Source organism: Penicillium soppii (assembly GCF_028829465.1).
Source record: "Penicillium soppii strain IBT 18220 chromosome Unknown utg000005l, whole genome shotgun sequence".
NCBI lineage: Eukaryota > Fungi > Ascomycota > Eurotiomycetes > Eurotiales > Aspergillaceae > Penicillium > Penicillium soppii.
In genome coordinates, this window is record NW_026643235.1 from 1,464,197 (window position 1) to 1,489,345 (window position 25,149).

At 49.5% G+C, this 25,149-nt stretch overlaps 12 protein-coding genes across 12 annotated transcripts; 7 read left to right on the plus strand and 5 right to left on the minus strand.

The window, feature by feature from the left end:
* Nucleotides 1-1,403: 1,403 nt before the first annotated feature.
* N7529_005985 (splicing factor 3B subunit 5 family protein) lies at nucleotides 1,404-1,717 on the minus strand (the record flags this gene model as incomplete). The annotated part of the gene is made up of 2 exons (XM_057241512.1): nucleotides 1,404-1,415; nucleotides 1,475-1,717. 2 exons carry the CDS (start codon nucleotides 1,715-1,717, stop codon nucleotides 1,404-1,406), a joined length of 255 nt encoding a protein of 84 aa, XP_057096871.1.
* A 195-nt stretch (nucleotides 1,718-1,912) lies between these two features.
* On the plus strand, nucleotides 1,913-3,671 carry N7529_005986 (tRNA-specific adenosine deaminase; the record flags this gene model as incomplete). Its single annotated transcript, XM_057241513.1, has 3 exons — nucleotides 1,913-2,115; nucleotides 2,140-2,214; nucleotides 2,264-3,671. The coding sequence occupies 3 exons, from the start codon at nucleotides 1,913-1,915 to the stop codon at nucleotides 3,669-3,671; spliced, it is 1,686 nt and encodes a 561-aa protein (XP_057096872.1).
* A 627-nt stretch (nucleotides 3,672-4,298) lies between these two features.
* On the plus strand, nucleotides 4,299-5,039 carry N7529_005987 (uncharacterized protein; the record flags this gene model as incomplete). Its single annotated transcript, XM_057241514.1, has 1 exon — nucleotides 4,299-5,039. The coding sequence occupies one exon, from the start codon at nucleotides 4,299-4,301 to the stop codon at nucleotides 5,037-5,039; it is 741 nt and encodes a 246-aa protein (XP_057096873.1).
* Nucleotides 5,040-5,711: 672 nt separating this feature from the next.
* On the minus strand, nucleotides 5,712-7,318 carry erg24B (uncharacterized protein; the record flags this gene model as incomplete). The annotated part of the gene is made up of 3 exons (XM_057241515.1): nucleotides 5,712-6,820; nucleotides 6,886-7,190; nucleotides 7,245-7,318. The coding sequence occupies 3 exons, from the start codon at nucleotides 7,316-7,318 to the stop codon at nucleotides 5,712-5,714; spliced, it is 1,488 nt and encodes a 495-aa protein (XP_057096874.1).
* Nucleotides 7,319-7,642: 324 nt separating this feature from the next.
* N7529_005989 (uncharacterized protein) lies at nucleotides 7,643-9,239 on the plus strand (the record flags this gene model as incomplete). The annotated part of the gene is made up of 4 exons (XM_057241516.1): nucleotides 7,643-8,001; nucleotides 8,071-8,367; nucleotides 8,426-8,552; nucleotides 9,033-9,239. The coding sequence occupies 4 exons, from the start codon at nucleotides 7,643-7,645 to the stop codon at nucleotides 9,237-9,239; spliced, it is 990 nt and encodes a 329-aa protein (XP_057096875.1).
* Nucleotides 9,240-10,053: 814 nt separating this feature from the next.
* N7529_005990 (putative C6 transcription factor) lies at nucleotides 10,054-12,903 on the minus strand (the record flags this gene model as incomplete). The annotated part of the gene is made up of 1 exon (XM_057241517.1): nucleotides 10,054-12,903. The coding sequence occupies one exon, from the start codon at nucleotides 12,901-12,903 to the stop codon at nucleotides 10,054-10,056; it is 2,850 nt and encodes a 949-aa protein (XP_057096876.1).
* Nucleotides 12,904-13,808: 905 nt separating this feature from the next.
* Nucleotides 13,809-14,658, minus strand: N7529_005991 (uncharacterized protein; the record flags this gene model as incomplete). The annotated part of the gene is made up of 3 exons (XM_057241518.1): nucleotides 13,809-13,923; nucleotides 13,971-14,052; nucleotides 14,115-14,658. The coding sequence occupies 3 exons, from the start codon at nucleotides 14,656-14,658 to the stop codon at nucleotides 13,809-13,811; spliced, it is 741 nt and encodes a 246-aa protein (XP_057096877.1).
* A 522-nt stretch (nucleotides 14,659-15,180) lies between these two features.
* Nucleotides 15,181-15,645, minus strand: N7529_005992 (uncharacterized protein; the record flags this gene model as incomplete). The annotated part of the gene is made up of 1 exon (XM_057241519.1): nucleotides 15,181-15,645. One exon carries the CDS (start codon nucleotides 15,643-15,645, stop codon nucleotides 15,181-15,183), a length of 465 nt encoding a protein of 154 aa, XP_057096878.1.
* A 710-nt stretch (nucleotides 15,646-16,355) lies between these two features.
* On the plus strand, nucleotides 16,356-17,363 carry N7529_005993 (NmrA/HSCARG family protein; the record flags this gene model as incomplete). Its single annotated transcript, XM_057241520.1, has 1 exon — nucleotides 16,356-17,363. The coding sequence occupies one exon, from the start codon at nucleotides 16,356-16,358 to the stop codon at nucleotides 17,361-17,363; it is 1,008 nt and encodes a 335-aa protein (XP_057096879.1).
* Nucleotides 17,364-17,886: 523 nt separating this feature from the next.
* N7529_005994 (bZIP transcription factor) lies at nucleotides 17,887-18,627 on the plus strand (the record flags this gene model as incomplete). Its single annotated transcript, XM_057241521.1, has 2 exons — nucleotides 17,887-17,907; nucleotides 17,959-18,627. The coding sequence occupies 2 exons, from the start codon at nucleotides 17,887-17,889 to the stop codon at nucleotides 18,625-18,627; spliced, it is 690 nt and encodes a 229-aa protein (XP_057096880.1).
* Nucleotides 18,628-20,854: 2,227 nt separating this feature from the next.
* On the plus strand, nucleotides 20,855-23,546 carry N7529_005995 (beta-glucosidase; the record flags this gene model as incomplete). Its single annotated transcript, XM_057241522.1, has 3 exons — nucleotides 20,855-20,911; nucleotides 20,958-21,195; nucleotides 21,253-23,546. The coding sequence occupies 3 exons, from the start codon at nucleotides 20,855-20,857 to the stop codon at nucleotides 23,544-23,546; spliced, it is 2,589 nt and encodes an 862-aa protein (XP_057096881.1).
* A 391-nt stretch (nucleotides 23,547-23,937) lies between these two features.
* N7529_005996 (NADP-dependent oxidoreductase) lies at nucleotides 23,938-24,951 on the plus strand (the record flags this gene model as incomplete). Its single annotated transcript, XM_057241523.1, has 1 exon — nucleotides 23,938-24,951. One exon carries the CDS (start codon nucleotides 23,938-23,940, stop codon nucleotides 24,949-24,951), a length of 1,014 nt encoding a protein of 337 aa, XP_057096882.1.
* Between the last annotated feature and the right edge of the window lie 198 nt (nucleotides 24,952-25,149).

Below are 25,149 nucleotides of genomic sequence, written 5' to 3' on the forward strand. Positions count from 1 at the left end.
ACTTTCTGTAAGCCAGGCAGGGGAGAGATAGAAATACACTCGATGTTTCGGAAGGTTACCAGGAGTAGGTGTAGTCCATAGTTGCAATTGAAGTTCAGCAAGATCATCTAGAGTCTTCCGGCGGTTGACTATAGGAATTTTTCGATTCCAAATTGCTAGTGGCGAGCCACTGATCCATTCCGAGTACAGCACGGGGTATTCTTGTTTGACAAAGACGGGTAGCTTTCATCTCCGGCCGTTGCCTTCTGATGTATTTGAGTAATTCCACGGCACGTAATCCCATATTCCAATTAGAACCATTACTGACTCGGGCAGCCCACTGTACGCAGTCTTCAAAGATAAGTTTGAAGACGTGGTGTGTGCCCCCAACCCGGGGACTTTCGTCAGCAAGTGTGCATGGAATTCCTGAACGGAGGCGACTGGCTGCATGTTGCACTTCAAGGGAGTCCATCATATTGGAAATTTGAATTGAAATGGCAAAAGAATGAGAAGTAAAGTACGTCTCCAAAACCTAACACGTGCAGAAACCCCTGTAGTTAGTTAACCCTAAAGAGGAAGCCAGGCCCAAAGTAAGAACATAATGGCGAAGGAGCAACGCGCGTGTTAGTACAATCTCCTCCTTTTGCCTCCCCCCTCTTGCGCTTGTACGGAGTACATTCGCGTTTATTAATTCTCTGTTCCTTTCTCTACCTACGGTTATTCTAGGGCACATAGAGCAGCTAAGGCAGATATTTACAACGTGAGCTCTTTGCTATTATTTGTTGTCTTGTTTCATTTAGGTTATCTGGATCTGATGTTGCGTTTTCCGCATTGAGTCATAGTGCTCAATCAAGAAGATACGGTTGACACATAGTATTATCTTCCTAAAGGAGCCGAATGCTAAATGTCGGTGTGGACGATGCGGATAAGCTGTGTCACATTTGTTACAGTTGAATTATACAAATACCTGGAATCATACACATATCCTGGAATGGACCATGCATAGGCCGTCCATAGTCTGTCAGGTGTCGTTGGCCCAAACGCCCAATATAAATTTGCACTGCCTCCTTCGCTGAGCGTGGTTGGAGCTTTCCTGGGCTATCTACAGGTATCAAAAAGCCATATCACACCTGTGCAGAGGCATTGAATTGCAGTATGGAATCAAAGTTCTGCCATTGCCATTTGCGCAGAGTATCTCTATTGCGTATGAGAATTCAAGGTGCCGCTTCCAACAAAATCAGTCCACAGCAACAATGTGCAGTTGTCGAGATCGGCACGTCGCCAAGGTCAGAATTTGCAGAACCAGAAGAGTGACAAGCCGCAAAATTGCCGGGCAGTGATGGTCAGAGCATCGGAGCGTCTGTTCGAGGGAGATATAAAACGGGGGTATCAAGAAAATAAGAATGGAACCATGATTGAGTGGTTTACTCTTGAGTCTGGAGCGCGAGAGAATGTCAGTTTCCAACCCTGATTTCTGCACACCTTCACCACATACCTCTGGCGGATTACCAGCGCCGCGGACCATTTTTTCCAGCATTGCTGCGCGCACCATCTCCTTTGGCTCGCCCATGCCAACAGCCATGTAGGACAGTAGGGGGGGGTGGCCAACGTAGGAGGAGTAGCTATCGCGTAGGATGTTGGATGTCCATTCGTACTTGGTGGTATCGGCGTGTCCGGTACCGATGTAGCGGGACTGGAGAGCCTCCAGGTTCTGGATTGTGCGGAGCTTGTCGGCCATGATGGATAGTAAAGAAGCTGGATGGAGTTGAGAAGAGCGACGGGATGATTGGGAGGAGATGGATGAATTTGGCCTCAGGCAAATATATCACTTTCACGTGATTTCGTTGCACATTTTGGGATTCTTCGCTTCGTTCTTTCTCTCGGAATCGTCTGATTGTATTTATGTACGGCGCTTGGGCTATGAATTTGTCTCATGTCTATTGAGTCGTCCGATCCTTTACCGTCCCGGATTGCGTCGCTGGTGCATGCTCATTTCGATGCTCTGCCCACACGCAGTAAACCATCCGTTTTTCCGGATGGATCGAGGGAATGGATTCCTATGACCGGCATTGTAGCTGTTAAAGGTATTTTCTCGATAAGTTCAAAAAGAGCTACCTCGGAGGACGCTTTTTGTTTGTACATATGACATTTCCAACCGAGTTGTACTAACATCGATGTCTTCGATTTGATAGGAGAGAACACACCTTCGGAGAGTCTGACCTGCATCGCTGTGACGTGAGTTTTGTCTAAATAGTATCTTATATGGAAGCTGATGTCTATCTAGGAGTGGTGCAAAATGCCTATCGGCATCACATATCCCGCGCTGTAAGGGCCTTGTACTGCATGACTGCCATGCCGAGATACTGGCGATCCGAGCATTTAACTACTGGCTTCTTACAGAGTGCCATGGTATGCTATCTCAAGAGAAGCAAGTAGATCGTGATGCCCCTGGCTCCAATAATAGAGAACTCCCCTGTGCTCCATTTGTAAAAAGGAGAAAGATTGGAGAATGCGGAGACGATGGTTCAAAGCCACACACTGAATGGCCGCCTTTCGAGCTCCAGTCAGATATAAATATATACATGTACTGTACATGCGCACCTTGTGGCGATGGAAGCATGGAGCTATGCATGGCAGCCCAAGAAGATGCAACACCGTGGGAAGTCCCGCAGCAGAAATCCCCTTCGACAACGAACCAAGGAGATGAGACTCAGGTCGCAGAGATGATGCTTGATGGCCGAGCTCATTTTTCGCTTCTTGGTATCGTTCGTCGAAAACCATCACGCACGGATGCCGAATCGACGCGCAGCAAATCCTGCTCAGATAAACTTGCATTGCGACAAGTATCGTCCTTGCTCTCCTCTGAGACCAGTCGTCTGGTCGCTCCAACAAAAAACGCATATCTCGCCGGGCTGATCCTTCCCAAGGATGAAATCAGTAAAGTTGCCTGTGATCGATCGTTTGGTGAGAACGGTCGAATGCAAGCGCTGGCAGGGCGTTCGTGGCCCGAGACAGACACCGAAGAAATGAAACCGGGGTATCGATTCAGGCCGTTCCGGATTCTTTCAATACCAAGCGAAGAGGTAGCATCACGGTGGAGGTTTGCAAAGCCAAAAGTTGTTTCTTGTCCTGCTGGCGCATCAGAGAAGAATGGAGGTCGTTCGCCGTCTGCAGCGAATCCCAAAAAGAGCAAACCAGGCAATGCGAGTGCTGTATGGACGCTGGCTCCTTCTTACGGTGACTCATCTACTATGTTCATGGAAACCGGCAGCAAGTCGCTTCCCGCACTTTGTCGTTCCAAGACTGGCTTATATGAAACCATCATAAACGGGGTGAAGCAAGGGAATCGGGCGTCTGCGCCCAGCCCACGAGGAGCCTCGGCGTTATCTCGTGCTAAACTTTGGGCTCTTTACCGCAATATTGTATCTGCTTCGGCTTCGGCTCGAAATTGTGATGGCCCTGAAATAGTGCAGGCTGAGGCTGAGAGACTGCACATCGATACAGTTCGCCACGTGTCGGATATTGATACATATCAGGAGTTTAAAAATCCTGGCGGCTTGGAGGACCCGTTAAGAATCCGCATGCAGGCCATAAGTGATGCCCGAATTGTCCTCAAAGGGTGGATTCCCAATGCGGGTGATGAATCCTGGCGCTTGGATGTCCTGGTGGACCCTAAAAAGCGGAAGCGCTGATAATCCAAATTCGAGGATATCTTGAAGTTTTATCCAGTAATTGATCCCATAGAACTACCCTGGAGATAGGGCTTATATCAGACTATATTGAACTTACGAAGTTTGAAAGGTTGTGTTCTTTGCTTCTTTAGGCGCCGGGGAACCGACCTAACCCTAAAGAATTGCTACATTTGTAACTAATTAGCAGTCTCTGGTTGTAGCTTTCGCGTCTTCTCCTATCTTTCTTTCTCGTCTTTCCTTCTTCTCCATTCACATCCTCCTCCTCCTCCTCCTCCTCCTCCTCCTCCTCCTCCTCCTCTCTACGATTTAGATCCTAATAGCAGCATCCAAGAGTCAAACCCAGAGCAAAACATGGCTCGCTTATAGATGAACCGTGTTATCCATGGATATCCTCTAATTTTCCAAACATTCAAAACGAGCATTTAAAGTGTTGTAGGGCTTAATTGTTGCTCGGTCGATTAGCTTCATATACGTTCCGACTCTGTAACAGGCAATTGGATCTCATCATAACTATGCCATGAAACATTGGTCCCTTCCACTTCAAACGAGTGACTCACATCTCCTCTTCTTTCTGCTTTTGCATCGCTCCCACATTTCCATCCAATCTACAGATCTCGACATTACCCCATGGATGCTCAATCAAACAAACTCGACATAGTCTTGGTAGACTCCATTCCCCTCCTGTCAGACTGTTTAAACAGCCTCATCTACTTCAACAAGCATTATAACATCTGGCCTTCCCTATACATCGACCTTGAAGGCGTCGATCTCGGCAGACATGGTTCGATCTCCATCCTCCAGCTTTTTGCCCCCTCCATGAAAAAGATCTACATCATCGACGTCTACAAATTACAAGACAAAGCCTTTTCACCCGTAGACAACAGCGGAATTTCTCTCAAATTCATTCTCGAAACCCCATGCATCCAAAAAGGCATCTTCGACCTCCGCAACGACTCGGATGCCCTGTTCAGCCACTACGGCATCTCAATCCATGGAATCCATGACATCCAACTAATGGAGCTCGCAAGCAGACAACACCCCAGAGCCTTCCTCGCCGGCCTGGCCAGATGCGTCGAGAAAGAAAGCCCCATCTCCCCCGAAGAGAAAAAAAGCCTGGCAAACCACAAAACAAAAAGTCCACCGGCTCTTCGACCCAGCCCTAGGCGGCAACTACGAGATCTTCAACGAGCGTCCCATAAAGCCAGACATCCTCACGTACTGCGCCCAGGACGTCGCCCTCCTCCCGGGCTTATACAGCGTCTATTGCCAGAAGTTGGCTGCAGACGCATCCCGGCAGAAGTTCTGGGAACACGAGATAAGATCTGCGACCAGCGATCGTATCCGCCTTTCACAGAGCCCTCATTATAATGGACACACGAAGGAGAATGCCCGCGGGCCCTGGAGCGAGGAATGTATATCCATCAGGCACTGCATAAATGGGATGCAGCGGCCATGGCTAGCGCGTCTCATCGAGGTAAAAGGGGGCCTCACGGCGAGTATATCCATCCTGGATACTTTCAGCCCTGGTACATCCATTGCCAGAATATCAGACCCCAGCTTGTCCAGCGGCATATCCACCCGGTGTACTATCGCTGGTATGCGCGACCTGCGGCTCCATTGGTGTATGGATGTTATCGTTGGTGAGTTGAGATCTTTATTTTCTGGTTACTCGATGCACACCCGGCACAGGATTGAGAGAATGGATACGTGGATTGGGGGGCTCTGGAGAAAGATTCCAATAATTTTATGTTGGTTCGCTTTGTGGTCCATTAAGCCTGATTCTATGTTAATTCGAAGCACTTATTGGAATATAACATTATTTCGAGCATACGAATTGAATAGGATTTTGTCATATTAAAAGCTCGTGAATTTGATTTTTGATGGCTTAGAGGCAATACAAGTTGCCCTGGCCAAAGAGACAAGCCTAAGTTGTATATTGCAAAATACAACTTGCAAGCAAAACATCAGAAGTATTATACAAAACCTAGACATAGAAGTAGATTAAAAGTCCATAAAAAAGCCCCCTTCGAAAAATACATCCTAGTAGATTCCAGGAATGATGCGGCTGCGCACAATAGAAGTATACCGCTTCCAGTCAGCGCCATACTTCTTCTCGCACTTCTCCTCGTCACGCATCTCACGGTGAATCAAAAGAACGCCAAAGTACAGCATGTAGAAGTAAGTGAAGATCATACCGAAGCCACGGATCTCAGGCGTCTGCACAGCCTGCTTCTGCACCGCACCACTGGCAGGGTTAATGGTCTCGATCAGAACGTAGCCCGCGACACCAGTAGGCAAGCAGTAAGCCCACGACATAGTCCAGTCGCCGAGATAGTTGATGTGGCGAGCCAGACCCCACCAGCCGGAAATCATCAGCTTGGAACCCGCGGCTGTCTCGATGTATTTGACGTTCTTGACGCGCGGGTCGTTGGGGTTCGTGCGGAAGCGGTTCTTCTGGTTGTTTGCGCCGCGGAAAATCGAGTACCCGACGGCCGTGACGCCCAGCACAACGGCCATGCCGGTCCAGCCCAGCTCGTACGGGAATACGGACAGGTACCGGGTCTGAATGCTGTACACGTGCGGGACCCAGACTACGTCGCCGAAGGAGAGCATGAAGCCGAAGCCGTCCATGATGACGTCCATGGTTGTCATGATGGCAGGCTCCATGTAGAGTCCGTCCAGGACGTAGAATGCTTGGAAGACGGTCACTAGCACGATCGAGTCGGTGATGTAGCCGTAGGTTCGGTACTGGTGGGCTACGTTGGATAGGTTCAGAATTATCCATCCGAGCAGGCCGGGCCGCATCTCCATGAACACCTTGATGTCGAGAGTACGCGAGGCTTCGCTGACGAATGGGATGGGAAGGCGGAGGCGAGGGTTGAGCTCACGGCCGATGAAGAAGTCGTAGAGCACATTGCCTGTGATGCCACCAGGCGCTAGCTCTCGCCGGCCAAGATTTTGGGTGCCCGGTGGTGGAACAGTGAAGCTCTTCGCGTAGACAAATAGCGCAATGGAAGAGGAGATCAACAGGTTTGCAGTGATAACCTGGATGTAATTGTCCCAGAGGAAAGTCCACACCACGAAATCGGCTCCGTAGAGATAGGTGCCTCCGGCGAGGCCTGAGAGGATAATAAGGGCAGAGTTGAACGCTGTTGGGCAAAAGATGTCAGCAAGATCCTGGTTTAATAATGCGACGGCGAACATCGATTCATACCATTGAATTTGTATCGCAGACGTCCTCCACAGGCCAGCTCGACACCTTCCGCCTCCTGACCGGGAAGGAAGACCTGTAGGAACAGACTGAAGGCATAGTAGCTTAGAGTCCACAGGGTAACCTTGGTATCATAGAGCGCCGCGACACCCTGCTCTGGCCAGCCTACTTCATTTTTCAATTGCTCGAGCGACAAAGTCGAGGGGTTCAGCAAGCCTGGTGCGGGACAGCCAGTGACATCGTTGCAGACGAAGGTAAAAAGGTAGATAAGAACTGGAAGACCGAAGATGATTCCAAAAGCACCTAGTCTATAGCAACAGTTAGCTTATTTTCACTCAATTGAAGCTCTAGACAAAACATACGGTCCACCAAATTCATAACCGCGCTTCTCTGGCACTGGTTGCACGGAATTTTTGATATTCTTTTTAGGAGGCATGGTGTAAGAACTGAACCAATAGAGATTGAGGAGAAATAATCAAAAAGACGGGGAAGCAGGCAACTATAAATAAGAAGCTGAAGCCTAAAAAGAGACTCCGCGTACGATGTCGGATGGAAGAAGCCCGCCGGTTGATCTCCGCATCGCCAATCAGAACCGCGATGATGCTACGTAAGCTGTTTTCACCCCCTTCACAACTCTCTTTCAATAGACCAGATCGGGTATTTTCTATCGAATTGATCGTATCTTAATTACTCTCCAAAGCCCCCCACATTTTCTTATCCATTTATACCAGCCAGGCCGCGGATCGACGCCGACCCAGTCATGAAGCTGAGCCCTCACTACTCCCTCTTCCTTCTATCCTCAATCCTCGGCCTATCAAATGCAGACTCCTCCCATCTAGACGATGCACCGTGCGTCGCGCGCTCCCCGACAACAGGCCTATACTTCGATCTCAGTGCGATCTCATTATCCCCGCCCGAGCTAAAGGACGGCAAGAAGGTCAACAAGGACGCCCGCGAAGACAGCTGGTATGCCAAGGGCCATGACTACCCGGCCAACTTTACAATCAACGTCTGCGCGCCGGTCATTGAAAACGTGACGGACGTGGTCGGGGTGGAGTCTGCGCGGTGGAAGAACGTCAGTGCATACTACGAGCGGGATGAGAAAGTATATTCCATCGGGTATGATCTTCGTCTCAGTTGCACCTCAGGTGTAGGTCCATAGACCACGCTAACTCAACACTTTAACAGAGAACAAGCCTCTGAGCCGTTCTTCCGCGGCCGCAAACTCGTTCTCAATTACACCAATGGCTCGCCATGCCCGGACGATGTGAACGCCGCCAGCTCGAACTCCACGCGCAGAAAGTCAACGATCATGTCGTTCCTCTGCGATCGCGATGCGCCTCCGAACGTCGCTACCCCGTCGTTTGTCGGCTCCATGGACTCCTGCACGTACTTCTTCGAGCTCCGCAGCTCCGCGGCGTGCGGTGGAATCGCCGTCGATCCCAACGCCGGCGGCTTGGGACCCGGCGGCGTATTTGGCGTCATGTAAGCATCTCCATGACCCCGTGGTATATCAAGAACTCAAGCTGACCCGCCCCTCTAGCATGCTCATCGCTGTTGCGGTTTATCTGATTGGAGGCTGCGCTTACCAGCGAACAGTGATGCACCAGCGTGGCTGGCGCCAGTGCCCGAATTTCAGCCTGTGGGCTGGCGTTTTTGACTTTTTCAAAGTAAGTATTTTGTGCATTCCGTGCCGGACGCGGCGCAAGTTCAGATATGGCACGTTGGCATCGCATAAGGTCCGGGATTCGAACGCAGGGTTGCCTGTTTCGAGGTTGGATTGAGTTCGCTCTAGCTGATCTCGAGGACGATTGCTTGAGCGGCTTGGGTCGACTTGTCCATTTATTTCCCTGTTTCTTTTGTTCACTTATAGATTTCATTTGTGCATGTTCTGCCTTTGTGGTTCGCTTGTGTTGATATCGGCGTGTACATTTCATTTCTCTTGGGTCCATATGTCATGAGTTTATGCCAGCGGACTGTCTCTCGGGTCCTTGTCAATGGACCTATATTGGGATTTCAAGGAGACAGCTCCTGCATAGCCACTCCGTGTATTCTGTATCCAAAATGTGCTGCATGTACCTTGGACTTGATCGATTGTGGTTGCGAGCCTCGTTGAAACATGGCGCTGACCTATTCTTTCTACTCAACAGGATATGTTCATAATTATCTTTTCCACGGTTGGGAATCTGATTCGTTGCAGGAGATCGCCCTCGAGCAATGGGTATGCGCGTGCGGATGGAAATGGCCGCGGCGGATTCATTGGCGCGATTGGAGGACGGGGAGGTCGGCAGGGTGGGCGTGATGTGGATGCTGAGAACAGGCTTATAGACCAACTTGATGAGGAGTGGGATGATTAGTGGATGTTCGTGCTCTGGTTTCCTTGTCTTTAGCGACTTGTGTTTTCCATGCTTTTTGAACTCCTTTTATACTTGTGGATATTCCTTTCACGGGTTTATGATATGTAGACATATATGATTTTCTTGGTTTCTGGATATGTTTCAAATTATATATAGTACATAGCTCACACTATATATAAACCTATGGGCATACGTTGGCCTTGGACCCGTGAGCTGGCTATGCTTACATTATTCTTAGCACTTTGAAGAACCTTCTAGTTTATCTATTTAGAACAAAACAGTCTTCATTTCACTCACACACATTTATTCCCAGTCACTATTCGGAGCCTCTCCCAAAGTAGAAAAATGAAAGTAGTTCTTGTTTCCCACTGCGCACAGACTATCATCACAAGAGCATCATTGGTCTAGTGGTAGAATTCGTCGTTGCCATCGACGAGGCCCGTGTTCGATTCACGGATGATGCACATATCTTTTTTGTTCTTTTTTGTTCTTTTTTTGCCTTACATTCCGAAACTGGGTTTCTTGGTGTGTGTTCGATTCTCACAAAATAATAATAATTTTATTCAATTGATGAGGGAAATTGAACCAACCGACTCGAATAAACAGTCTTCACGAAGCCTGCCCAAAAGAAAAAATTGTACATATGGAACAAGGGTGACTATATACACAAGACAACAAGCAGCAGGGGGGTTTTAACAAATGGGAAAAAGTATAAATACCAACCCCCAAAGTCCAACTTAGAATCATTATAAGGATAGACTCAAACACGTAGCGTGGCAGTCATTGAGAATAGGGAGAAGAAGGGCCGACCTGATCACTGCCGTGGGTTTTGCATATCGGGCCCCGTTAGGCCAAGCTCATATGCGCTCAACGGCATACCACCACCGCTGAATTCTGGCACAGGGGGTATTCCGGGAGGGGGAGCATTGCCAGCGGTATTGCTGGGCCCGGGAATCGGAGCGGGAGCTGGGGCTTGCGGTGGCGGGTTCGCACCGACAGGATCGAGGTTGAAGGGAAGGAACCAAGCGCTCGGTTGGTAGAACTCGCCCGTTCCAGCTGGAGCGCTTGGGTCCAGTTGGCCAGTGAAGAGACTGTGGTCTGGGTTTTGGGGTTGGATGCCGTCGACCGGTTGGACGGGAGGGTTATTTGGGACGAAAGAGGTGGGGTCGAATTCTGAGAATGAACCGTAGACGAATTGTCGGTCTAGTTGTGGCAGTTGGTCGGTTGGGATGCTGAAATCGAATGGTGGTTGACCGAAAGACATTTGCCGATTTTGTGGGAACACGGAGGGTTGCGGGAATGCACTGTCCGGAACACCTGGCGTGTTCCCCATTGTGACTTCCATCATTGATTGTGGTGAGGTCTGGTCCATGCCTGGGCCACCATCCGATAATTTGCTATTCTTGCGAGAGCGCGATTTGCGAGGGAGAGTTGGCTGTGGGGTGGGAGACAGGCCTGCGAAGAAATCCTCAACGCTTTGAAGATCGGGCTTTTGACCCATCACTGCGTCTTCGCCCGTCTCCTTGTGTCGAGTATCAGGGTCCTCCCAATGCAACCTTGAAACCCCATGTGGATACTTATCAAACCAGTCACCATATTGGAACATTGGTGCGAGTGAGGTACCATTTTGAATGGCCACAGAGCCCTTGATAGCTGCATCAGCAAATTGCCGATACCGATCCTTAGCACTCTCAACCATGTAGTGGAACATGCCCCAGTACTTCTTCATTTTATTGAGATAGCGGTAAGTATGCCGAAGATTCTCTTTTGAGCGTGCTTCTAGTTGCACATTCTTTGAGAATATTCCCCAAATGTGAACGGTACTGGCCGAGTAAGCACAGTATCCGGCAAAAGGCACGGTGAGAGGATAGGCCGAAGCTCGATCAAAAAGCACTGAGATATGATGCGCTGCTTCCACCGCGGCTCGACCTGCATTGCTGAGGAAAGGCTTAGGCATATCCCTTGGTGGTCGGCCTCCCGGAGATAAGGGAATGGCAAACTGATTCAGGAACAGCATATTTTGATGTGTGATGATATGGAGGAACAGGAACTGATTTGCAATTTTCTCCGCGGCATGAATTTGAAGATTTTCATAGGTGAACGTCAAAGGAGTCGGGAGCGAGGCAGAAAAATCCTCGATCTGCCTTTTGAGCCGGTTATATCCCGAGTCTGGATGCCACAGCGGATGCGAGTCTTTCCTTTTACCACCAAGGTTCAGATAGTCGACAATACGACCCCAAATAACAATGGCCCTAATAATGTACGCCGACACACCCATGTTTTCTCTGGCATTGGATAATTGCCCTGCATCATCCGGTGTAGGATTAAGAATGTCACCATCGAGGTCTTCTGTGGGACCCGGAATCTCCATCTGGAAATGAGTTTCCTTGATAGGGAGCTGGATCTGTAGGAACTTTTCATTTCCAATAGGCGGCCGTTGACTGCCCGAAGAGTTATAACGGTCCATCAAAAAGCATGCCCACATGGTGCGCCGCCGGATCTCCTGATCCGTGAAGCTCAGTTGTGAACCGTTGCCGGTTTTCTGACTGAGCAATGGGTCTTGGTCAAGCTCTTGATGGAGTTGCAATGCATATGCCATTCGCAATGCCTGGCCTCCAAAAGACCAACTTCGCCCACCATGACAGGTTCCGAACTCATGGAGGCCAAGAAGGAGGAATACAGTAAGGATAGTAATATTCGGTTCATCGTGCCGGCTCAGAGCGATAGCCGCAGCGGGATTGGCCCAGTTCTCTCCCCGCAAGAATGGCGGCTCCGAGTTGAGCTGAGGATGTGTAGAAAAACGCGCGGATACAGCACAGACAGCCAAAATTAAAACAGGGGGAACTGTGCCCGCCTTGAGACGCCGCATGAAACTAGGCTTGTGTAGCAGAAGGTATGACTGCCCATATACACAATCGAAAAACACCTCTGCAAGATGCTCTTGGATCTCCAATGATGGCAGGAACTCAGCTCCCTCGGTCAAAAGGCCAGTCCCGTCGCTAGATTTGATTTCGCGATTCATGGGAAAGGTGTCTTGGGGTGGCCGACGGTCCTCACGGGTCCATCCGTCCATCTCTGCTGCAAATGCCTCGTCCGCGTTTCTTTTTTTCTGTGCCTTCGAGGGCTGAATGGACAACGAAGGTTTCACAACCGACCTACCAATCGAGGACATATCTCTCGTCTCTTCTTTTGGTATCGTCTTGATTACGCGATCTTCCATCCTCTTCAACCGCTTATCTAACATGGCCATATAATCTGTGCGCGGCGCTGCCTTCCTTGTAGTAACCTTATACACGCACGGAATCCTAGACCGAGTGCAATGTTTGCAGGCGGGCTTCTCACCGGAGCAGCGGATTTTCTTGCGTCGACATGCGATGCAAGCCAGCGGCAGGCGCTTCCTTTCCTTCCCGGCCTTGGTTTTCATTTCGCTCCAAGCCGGCTTGTCGCCGTCATTGTCGAAATTCGACTGGCCGTCCCCTGCATCGTCGCGTTGGCCGTCGTTGTCCGCTAGCGCGGGGTCAGCGGGTTGTGTGCTACCGGGGTCGCGGGAACTGGCATGGCTTTGCGTATCGAAGTCTTCGAGAGCTGCAGCCGCCTCCTCTTGGCCTAGACTAAAGCCGACAGAGGTTTTCAATGGCGACTCATCGGAATCGGTTTGGATCATGACGGGTGCGGGTACCCCAGGACCCAGGCCCGAAGCATCCTTTGGTCGGTCGGGGAGTGAAGAACGTGCTTCCAAGGTAGAGGGTGAGATAATTCGGCGGAACAAATGAGTCGGATAAGGACGTAGTTTAAAGACACAAGGGTATGCCTGTTTGTCGAGAAAGTGAGGAGAATGAAGGAATATGGGGAAGGTTCAGCGGCGAATGGCGGCTTGGCAAATGCATCCACTGGCAGTGCTCATATTACGGAGAATCGACCACAGTCCGACTTTCAATTTGATTTACTACGAACTGATAATACCTAGCCTAGGTACGGTTGATCTAGTTAAGAATTTTCATAAGAATACTTACGCAATCGACTTGAGGTTACATTTCGGATGTGGGTTCGCAAATATTTTTGCTTGAGCTTCTATACTATAGGTTCCGGGACACTTTTCCATAGTAACGAGCTGCATGAAATAACATTCGATAACAATTTTGCTATAAATAGGAATATATTATTGTATCTAATTCGTACCAATCCAAGTATATCCTCGAGTCGGAATGCAACCGAAGGTGTAGGACAGCCGGGGGATTGGCATTTGGACCAACGCGTAACGCGTTCAAAGCTTGACAAAAGACCTAGCAACCTAGCACTTATATAGATATGTATATATGTAGTTTGCAAGGATCTCAACTGAGTTTTATTGACGTCCAAAAATTAAGTTATTCATTCCAAAATTGCCCTGATTGGACTACAAGAAAAAGACCCCTTATACCCTACTATCTCTAAATGCCACTCATCGAGCAAAAGCCCCGATCTTTCCATAAGCACAAGTCGCTGTTTTCATTGCACGTGTCACATCTCTTCAAGATTTTTACTTTGCGCGAACGAAAGTAAGTCGAACGAGGACGACTCTAGTTCAAACTAGGTGGACTTTGGTCGTCCAACCTTCTGGCGAGGTGTCGCAAGCTCGAGGGAGCTCAGAATCTCTCCTCCAAGGAAATAGATGTTATAGCTAGGGAATATAATCCATGCGCCACTAGTTGACGTTAGTAGTATTCAAATATAAACATGTGGAAACCTGACTTGGGAATAATCCAGTAGAGAATGAGAGCAAGTGGATCGTTGTGGCCGATATTGTCAAAGCCCGAAAAGACCTCGTTGAGCCCTATTTTATCAAGTCAGAAATTGCCATATACAATGTTTAGTTATTATTGGATTGAAACTCACAGTAGAGAATAGTCTTGCTGAGGGTCATGATCGAAGCGGTGTATGCGACCAGAAGCGCGAGCGCACCAATCCGCCCAGCAACTACCTTATTCCCCTTCAACAACCACAAGAAGCCCTTGGAGCCCTGTTGCGATCCGCGACCGCTCACAACCGTCGATCCATACAAGTACACGATGGAGAGGTACCAGATGTACCCGATAGTTTCGATCAGGTTCATGATGGTCTGCGCGGCGGTGAAGCCATTGCGCGCGTTGAACGCAGGCCATCCGTAGATATAGTCGATCGTGCCGTATAGCGCGTAAGGCGCGAACACGGGCGAGTGCAGCCTTCCGCCAGGCATACTATGCGGTCGCAACAAGACATAACTGGCATCCCAGAGGACTAGGGGGACTGAGAAAATCAGCCAGATTGTCAGGGCTGCAGCGGGTGTATGGGTCCATTTGCGCGAGTTGGCGTTTGTGGTCGCTGGTGGCGATTTGACTAGTTCTTTCGCGGCGCGCTCTGGAGAGGGGAATTCGCGGGGATGGTGTCGCGTGGATACCATGATGTACGATGTCAACAATTCAGGTGTTGAGAGATATGGAAAGTACAATGGGAAAAAATATTGAGAGTACTGAGAATACTGAGAAGATTACAATTGTTGAAAGTGGAGGAACGAGGAATGATGCTTCTCTCACAACACACGACTGACGACCAATGACGTGGACTGATCGTTTGCGGGAAATATGCACAGTCCGCTTTGGGGTTGGTTATTTGCCTCTCGCTCTCACTTCTGTGTGGAACTGGTCTCGTTGGAAAATTGACCGAATTGTTAGCTGAACTAGTGATAATAGTCTCCTTAGTTTCTATTGTGGTACATGGAGGCTCCAATCGGGGCACCTTACCCCTTAATCATCCTTATTGCACACGGGCCAATAGTTCTTATATTCGGGGATCAGCGCCTCCATTGTTGTTAATGATATTTGTTCAACTTGTACAATATTGTAAATTGCATATGGAATTCCCAAAAGAGAATTTAAGAAATCCTGTGACATTAATGTGCTTGTGATATGTATCACTTGCTTGATCATGTTTCAATTGTCATACTCCATTTCTTCAAAAACCATGGCATTGCCTCCCAATTCTTCTGGTCCCATGGTTGACAAGTGCCCCCAGGACGATGACTACGGCAAACAAGTGCACGCCGCGTATAGATATCCAACTTCAAGTCCCAAAGGTTGAAGGCATCCGGCATTGCAAAAGACATCATGATGGCACGTTCTCGGAGGAGTGGCATGGGTATCAGATCCAGGCTGGCATGATGAGGGACCAGAATCTGGGCCATGGTTGGTTGGAGATGGATTGGAATGGCAGTGTTGAAAGTTGATGCGACAAGGTCCTGTGGGCTATCTTGCGCCGTGATAGATCTGAAGAACGGTGACATGTATGGAGTGGTGCAATTTGCTAATTGATCGAGATCAAAGCCTAGACAGACTGCGTTGTTTAGAAGTGCCATCCGAATGGTATCTTCAGAGGTTTGCATGGCATTCATTATTGGATTACTCGGCAATAATGGTGATGTGCCAGCCGTTCGACCAGGGCCCGAATATTGAACCAACGATGATGGAGAATTGGGATATGTCGTTGGCTCAGAGAGAGTGCCAGGAGAACTGCTTGATGTATGTGATGATGGTTGAGGGGCCAGCTTCCTCGCTCGCCCATGAGCGATAGAACATTTTTTGCGTTCTTTCTGCCGCTCGCCTGTGAAATAGGATATAAGCTTTAGCCTCAGCTTTAAGTAAATGGGGTGCCATACGATATGCTCGCTGTGAAATTCTATTTTGCTCCTGACGGGCTGGTGTAATAATTCGCCTCTTGGACTGATTAGCAGGGGCCTCCAAGCGCTGGTCATTTCCTATTCTGGAGGCAGACATCATTGCAGATATGAGTATTACTCTCAAGCAGGTTAGACAGGTGGATCAGTGAAAAACTACAAATTGCAAAGAGAGTGAATGGTAAGAGTTCTTAACTCCGATTTCCCCGAAACGCCAACAACCGTAAGCCACAGCGTAAGCCACACTGGCTTATGCTTTTTATCCAATCATATCGCTCGAACTATATATCTTCAACCGGAAGAATTCTGTCAGTTAATAGGGTCCTCGAGATATAAATTACCATCATTCCCCTCTAAAGATAAAATGAATCAAGACAAGCTTCTATCTAGAAAAAGACATCTTTGAAAACCCCTAAGGGCATCATAAAATGACCACACCAAAGACCATTGCCATTGTCGGTGCAACCGGCACGCAAGGCTCATCAGTTGCCCGAACCTTCCTCACTCTCCCCAACTGGCACATCCGATGCCTCACCCGAGACCCATCATCCGAGAAAGCCCTCGAGCTCGCCGAACTGGGCGGCGAGCTAGTCCAAGCAAATCTCGAAGATAAAGATTCTCTCCGCCGAGCATTCAACGGCGCACACGCCATCTTCCTCAACACCGATTTCTGGCAACCATACCGCGCAGCCTTAGCCTCAGGTACTGATGCCCTGACTAGTGCCAAGCAGGGCTACGAAACAGAAGTCACCCACGGGAAGAATGCGGCCAATGTTGCAGCGACCATTCCAACCCTCGAAAGACTCATCTACTCGGCCCTGGGTCCGATGAAGGCAGCTTCGGGGGGCAAGTACTCGCACTCTTATCACTGGGAGACGAAGGCCTATATAGCCGATTATATTGGGCAGATGCCCGAGTTGGTGAAGAAAACATCGTTCATCTATATTGGTGCTTACATCTCCAACCCCTTCCTGTATCCCAAGTACCAGCCGGAGAGCAAAGAGCTTGTTTCTTTCTTGCCGGCCAAGAAGTCCATGCGCATGCCCATTATTGATACCGCCAACTCAACTGGTCCTTTTGTCAGGGCGCTGGTCGAAGATGAGGCGCCAGGTATGAAGTTGCTGGCATACGACGACTATCTCTCTGCGGAGGAAATTGCAGTTGTGTGGTCCCGAGCTCTTGGAAAACCGGCTAGGGTGGTCGAAATGGGTCTCCAGGAAATGCATGAGAAGACAGGAATTCCACTTGAGGTTCTGGGTGGCCCTGCGTTCGTTGATGAATTTGGCTATTGTGCTGGCTTGGGGAATGTTGTTGAGCCTGCTCAGTTGAAGGCTCAGGTTCAAGGGAAGGGATTTGAGGAGTGGCTCAAAGGCCAGGATGTTGTGGAGTTGTTGGGATTGAAGGACTTGAATCGGTGGGATGGTATCGTTCAGTAGGGTGTACATAGAAAACAGAGGTAGATTGTCTTGGAAATTTTCAGCTAGAATATGAGGACCTACAAAACCGCGGAAAGCCAATGGCACAAAAAAGGTCGCCTAATATTAATACTGGGAATATATTTCAGAAAGCTAGAATTTCTACTTACAAAAAAACCGAGGATTTTGGGCTCCGGTACATTTGCTGTGTTTCGAGAAATACCCCGGCGAACATTTATTTTCTCCACATTATAATATCTCTAACAATAAAATTCACGTCCATAACCCAAATACGTATATTTCCAGTCGATTCACTTTATAAAACCCAAAAAATTAATCGATTCGAGTATAAAGTTGACCACGTGACCGCATGAGTGGCCAAAGATTGATGCCGTAAAAGATCATCGTTGCTCCAACCTTCGATCCCAGGGCAGCGATGACCAACCCGACGTGCCAAGGAGACCAAGCCCACTCACATGATTGAAACTAAAGATTCTGACTGACGCTGCAAAAATTGGCTATAAACCCAATTTTACGGGTATCGATGGACCCGAAAGGCCAAAAGGTAAGTACCACCCAAGACCAGTCACATCCAGAAGTCTGACCAGCATATCAGAATGTGGACCGACTCGCGCGAGTGCGTGACAATCAGCGCAAAAGCAGAGCCCGCAAGCAAGAGTACGTCAAGGAGCTAGAGCAGCGCCTAGCAGTATGTAAAGAAGAGGCCCAGCAAAAAGACATTGCGCATCGACTATCGATGCAAAAAGTGGAAGCCGAGAATCGGCATCTGAAAACCCTCTTGGTATCAATCGGTCTTTCCACGGGTTCTGTTCAGAAATATCTACAGGATGTCGACGCGGCAAATGTCAACCGAAAGATTGCTATTCCTGCCATCCGGCGATCTGAAAATGAAACCCACAACTTGAAATTGACCGTGGAGATGCCTCGTATCTACAAAGATTCAGAAATTCAGCCGGCGACTACAAGTAATATGGAATCGGCAGCGCAGAGCGACGAACAGAAGCAGGAAGCAGAAGATCCGGCTTTTTGTGGATGTCGAACTGAGAGGCAGGATTCCATTTCGACTGATGAAGATGTGCTTAATTCGACACTTTGTGCTATTGCGGAAGAAATGATCAATCAGTACAATACCAAAGGTGTTGATGTTGATGAGATCCGACGGAGAATCTGGTCTGGGTTCCGGGCTGGCGCGAATGGCACTGGCTGCAGAGTGCAGAATCATGTGTTGTTCCAGGTTCTGGATGAGATTAGCAGTGATATTTGACTGGCTCTGGCTCTCGAACGGAATATGTCAGCAATTGGTTCTGCCCAGGGAGGTCAATGCTGCTTTCTGTCTACACTGAAGCAGACAGTTCGGGTACAACAGATTCGGCCGAGATGTGTCAACAGCCATTCCGATGTACGGCATCTCGGCTCTCACCGAGAAGGATGAATGTGGTTAGACGGCTTGACAATACTACACAATATGTGGAACCAACTGCCGTGCATATTGTCCCGCACCCTACCGGGAGACGGCACGTTTACAGACCTATCGCGGAGGATGCCGACGGTCCTGAGCAAAGAATTCAGCCCACAACATTCCAATGAGACCTATCGCGGAGGATGCCGATGGTCTTGAGTAAAAAACTCAATGTACAACATTCCAATTTCGTTACAATGCCGATGACAATGCACTCTATGTATGTAAAGGAACCGAAGCAACAAACTCTAAAAAGAAGGCGACTAGACAAAAGCATCATTCAATGGCCCTACAAAGATTAAAAAACCCATGACTGACACCCACAAACAAACGGCAACCGCACGAGCCCCCGCAGAACCCGGATAAAGTCTTTGTAATATGATATTACCCCGATTTACCGATGATTAGCCGTTCCTTAGGAAATCATGCCTGCTTAACGGGGCATCTGGGCAGGGATCGGCGTTATAGTGTACATTGTACATCTAGAGTTCCGGCAGATATCCGCGGTGAATATGTCTGAATTATTTCATAGCAATGCATATTCTTTCTTGATTTATAGTCGGACCATTCCGCTGCCGTATTCTGATTGTGGTTGGATAGTGCTTGGTATTCAGTGCCTTTCGTGGGAACGCAGTAGAACAGAAAGGGAACACTCCAAAGTTTGACCGGCTAAAAATGGAGGTGATTACAACGTAGAGGTCGGATTGGACTTAGCCGTCGGGGTTTGAGGATTGAGCGGGAACGGCTCGACAGGAAAAATCACAGCCTATGGTGTTTTGTATTAACCCGAAAGGCCGGGGAAACGGGGATTTAGTGTGCATAAGTGTGGGGGGACCGAGCCGAGCAGCCGGTATGGGATGGTGGGATAATTCCGTTGTTTCCAAGCACAGTTTAGCATAGCAGTCCTTTGCTGCGTTGGACGAAGCCCGACCGAGAAATCCACCGAGTCAGCCAAGACCTGATCAGCCCGAGTTGAGTCATGGGCGTTGATCGGGCTGGCTTGATCGTACAAAAAGCCATCGATCGGGCCATGTAATAATACTGACGTTGTAGAAAACATACAGCCCCTCATTCAAATTAATCGCGCAGTGGGATCTGGAGTCTGGAGTGCATGAGATCCCTGTTTTGTGGAGCCCCGCACTCAACAGAATTGTCATGGACAACGTGGACAACCATTTGAAGATTTAGAGCAGGGTTTAGAGATACTATCCCCAGAATCCCCAGAATTTCCAAAACACTTGTATTGAATTGGCATATGCGTAACCATGGCACAGGTTGAGAGCCGATCGCAAATCCATGGAAAAATGAGGCAAAAACCATGGATTCAAGTTCGCTCCTTCCCCACATTTGAGGAGATTCCCCATTCGCATATGCAGTGGTTGGTACCTTAGCCGGTAAGGCGGCATTGGAGCCCTGGAGTGTGGCCAGGTCGGAATCGGATGTCATTTTGCCGAAGTCAATTGGTAGGATAGATGTCAGTGTGGACACTAAAAAGAATCCAGAATCACCAATGCTACTCTGCGAGGTGTCAGTACGAGAACGATGAAAGTACAGAATTAGAGAAGGCATGAGCGCAGCAATCCCCAAGAAGCCGAAGTTTAGCCATGAGCAAAGCAAGGGAAACAATTGCAGGAGAGCGTGCTCGACTTGACGTGGCTGGATGATTCAGATCCTCGCGACAAAGGGGTATTTTTTGGTTTTCCCCCTCACAGAACGCAGTAAACCAGCCACAATTGTGCTTGTATCCCCTTCGAAGGATACATCCATGTCTCCAGTATAATTCAGTGGCAGCCAGTTATAACCAACAATACAACGCGGTGTAATGTGATTAGTAAAATAGGATAGTGCATACCTCATGCCGATCCCTTTCTCCGCAGTCTCTTGCTTTTTTATGGAGCTATGCCGATTGTTGATTGCATGAGATCTGCCCCTGTTGTTCCTGGACATTTAAGCAACAGCTCCCCCACCACTGGGAGAGCTCTTTCTCCAACTCACATTCGATAGCTGAACAATATTTCTCAGCTCAGCAATTATGAAGTTCGGGTGGCTTGAAGTGGCCCTGACGGCTGCTTCGGTAGCTAACGCTAATGTAAGTCGCGTCATATATTAATCAGTTCATCCGCTAACCTCAACAGCCGTTAGCTCATTCTCCTCCATACTACCCATCGCCATGGATGACCGGCGCAGGCGAATGGTCCGAGGCATACACACGCGCCGTGGAATTTGTTTCCAACCTCACACTCGCTGAGAAGGTCAACCTGACCACTGGTGCTGGCTGGGAACAGGAGCGATGTGTTGGTGAGACGGGGGGTATCCCCCGACTTGGTATGTGGGGAATGTGTATGCAGGACTCACCTCTCGGTGTGCGCGATAGTAAGATTCGCCTCATTATCTATCCACAGTTGGCCTCGGGAAACTGATCAATTATAGGTGATTACAACTCCGGTTTCCCATCCGGCGTCAATGTCGCTGCGACATGGGACAAACGACTCGCCTACCAGCGTGGTATGGCGATGGGCGAAGAGCACCGCGATAAGGGCGTGGATGTACAATTGGGCCCTGTTGCTGGCCCGCTGGGCAAATATCCGGACGGAGGACGGAACTGGGAGGGCTTCGCGCCGGACCCCGTTCTCACTGGTGTGATGATGGCCGAGACTATCAAGGGTATGCAGGATGCAGGTGTCATTGCTTGTGCCAAGCATTTCATCGGAAATGAGCAGGAGCACTTCCGCCAGTCTGGCGAGGCCAATGGATATGGATACAATATCACTCAGAGTGTAAGCTCGAACATTGACGACAAGACCATGCACGAGCTGTATCTGTGGCCGTTTGTGGATGCTATTCGTGCTGGCGTTGGCTCTGTTATGTGCTCCTACAACCAGATCAACAACAGCTACGGTTGTGCAAACAGTTACACCCTTAACAAGTTGCTCAAGGGCGAGCTTGGCTTCCAGGGCTTTGTCATGAGTGATTGGGGTGCGCACCACAGTGGTGTCGAGTCTGCTCTCGCTGGTTTGGATATGTCCATGCCAGGCGATGTCTATCTCGGCAGCCCCTACTCCTACTGGGGAACCAACTTGACCATCTCCGTTTTGAACGGCACCGTCCCTGAATGGCGTCTCGATGATATGGCCGTTCGCATTATGGCCGCTTACTACAAGGTTGGCCGTGACCGTTACCGCACCCCACCCAACTTCAGTTCCTGGACCCGCGACGAGTACAACTACGAGCACTTCATGGTCAGCGAGAACTGGGTCAAGGTAAACGAACGTGTCAACGTTCAACGTGACCATGCCAAGATCATCCGCCAGATTGGTTCGGACAGCACCGTTCTACTCAAGAACAAGGGCGGCGCATTGCCTCTAACTCACAATGAGAGGTTCATCGCTATCCTAGGCGAGGATGCCGGATCCAACGCATACGGTGCCAACGGCTGCGCTGATCGTGGCTGCAACAATGGAACTCTGGCCATGGGTTGGGGCAGTGGAACTGCTAACTTCCCGTACCTGATTACTCCCGAGCAAGCCATCCAAAATGAAGTTCTCGACTACAGCAACGGTCAGACCAACATCTTCGCCGTCACCGACAACGGAGCTCTGGAGCAAATGGCCGCCACCGCGGCCCAGGCCGATGTCTCGCTTGTTTTTGTAAACGCTGACTCTGGCGAAGGCTTCATCAACGTCGACGGCAATGAAGGTGACCGCAAGAACCTGACCCTTTGGGCCAACGGCGAACAAGTCATCAAGACGGCCACCCAGAATTGCAACAACACCATCGTTGTCATCCACAGTACCGGAGCCGTCCTCATCAATGACTGGTACGACAACGAAAATATTACCGCTATCCTCTGGGCCGGTCTCCCTGGCCAAGAGAGCGGCCGCAGTCTCGTCGACGTCCTCTACGGCCGCGTCAACCCGGGCGGTAAAACTCCCTTCACCTGGGGTAAGACGCGCAAAGACTATGGTCCTAACATCCTTACCGTCCCCAACAACGGCAACGATGCACCCCAAGACAACTTCGATGAAGGCGTCTTCATCGACTACCGCCGCTTCGACCAAGACAATATCGAGCCCATCTACGAATTCGGCTACGGCCTCAGTTATACTAACTTCGCCTTCTCTGAGTTGAAAGTCACTCCCCTTGCCTCAACTGGCTACAACCCAACTACCGGCGAGACCGAGAAAGCTCCGGTCCTCGGCGAAATTGGAGATGTCTCAGATAACCTCTTCCCCAAGGAAATCAAGCGTGTCCGCCAGTACCTCTATCCCTGGTTGAACTCGACCGATCTGCGCGCCTCATCCGGCGACCCAGACTACGGCATGGACGCCAAGGATTACCTCCCCGAAGGCGCAACCGACGACTCTCCCCAAGAGCTCCTCCCTGCCAGCGGCAACTCGGGTGGCAACCCCGGTCTCTTCGAGGATCTCTACCAGATCACTGCTACCATCACCAACACCGGCTCCGTGTCTGGTGATGAGGTGCCACAGCTGTATGTCTCGCTCGGTGGAAAGGGCGACCCCAAGAAGGTACTACGCCAGTTCGATCGTGTTACCATTGCTCCTGGCCAGAAGCTTCAGTGGACTACTACCTTGACTCGTCGGGATCTCTCAAACTGGGATGTTGAATCCCAGAACTGGGTTGTCTCTGATGCCCAGAAGAAGGTGTATGTCGGTAACTCTTCGCGCAAGCTGCCTTTGTCGGCGGATCTGCCAGAGCTCCAGTAGATGAATCCTATTTTCCCCTTGGCAATGGGTGCAGCTAGACAAATTTTTTGGTTGCTTTTGGGTGTACAGCCATCATTGCGCTTTTGCACATAGTTCTTTTTCTCAAAACATGCCTCCTGTTATTACTCTAATGAACCCAAATTTTATCATTTCAACTGTGAATGACTCTAATAGCAATATAGTTGTACAATACGATGCTCCACACTAAAAACTCCCCCGACCCCCAATGACGTGATCAATGTGCGGTTACCCGTGGGGCTACCCGTTCCACAGATAGCCTATTGCCTACATCATCCTCACTTTACATATAAAAGCCATAGATCCATCAAAACAGATCCATCAATCCATCAATTTATCAATTCATCAATTCGATCAAAGAAAATCCATGAAAATGCAAGCCATCCGCATCCACCCATCACAATCACCATCAACGCCCTACTCCCCAACAAACCCAGCCCCATCAACGGCCCTGCACATCGACAAAATCCCCATCCCAAAACCACCCCCAGGCCACCTCCTAATCCGCACAAAAGCATCAACCATAATCCGTGACATGCTCACATGGCCCGAATACTACCACCAAGAAAACACAATCCCCGGCCATGACTTCTCAGGCATAGTAGTCGACCCCAACGACTCGTCTTTCTCCGCCGGCGCCGAAGTCTTCGGCATGGCACATGCAAACCGCGCCTCGACGTGGGCCGAGTACGCCGTTGTCAAGAGCGCCGAAACAGCGCGCAAACCGGCTATCAGCTTTGAGGAGGCTGCGGCGCTACCGCTGAGCGCGCAGACGGCGTACGAGGCGCTGTTTGTGCATGGCGGCCTTGGTCTTCCGGCTAGATTTGCGCGCGAACGCGTAGATAAGGCCGAGGAAGATGAGCAGCGTCAGGAGCGTAAACAGCGCGTTCTTGTCACTGGCGCGGCGGGTGGTGTGGGGTTGTTTGTCGTACAGCTTGCGAGTTGGGCGGGCGTCCATGTTGTTGCGGCTAGTGGATCGGTTGAGAGGAATGGGGAGTTTTTAAGAGGGCTTGGTGCCGATGAGATTGTTGAGTATGGGAATGATGTAGGCAACTTTGATCTTGTTGTTGATTGTGTTGGTGGAGGTGTTTTGGAGAGGTGTTGGGAGGTTTTGAAGGATGGTGGTGTTTTGGTTTCTGTTGATTCGGCAAGCTTTGATTTTGTGGAGGTGCATCGAAGTCGTGGGATTGCGAGGGAGGGAGTCAAGGCACTGTTTTTTATTGTTGAGGGGAGTGCGGAGGTTTTGGGTATTATTGGGGATTTGGTGGATCGGGGAATTTTGAAGTCGTTTGTTGCTGCTAGTTTTCCGTTTGAGAGAGTGCAAGAGGCTTATGATTATGCCAATGGGAGGTATGAGGGAAGAGGAAAGGTCGTGCTTACCATCTGATGGGGAGGCGTTTACAAATATATTTTTGCTTGTGTACCATCGAAGAACTTGATTTCGCTTTAGCAACACTCTAATAGAAGTTGGAGGTTGGCCTCAATTCCTACTCAAGGGTTGCCTATCAGATGCATTGTTATGTGTTGAGTCTAGAGAAAAGGTTTTTCGCAAAGATAGATTTTATGTTATACATGATGTCTAAAA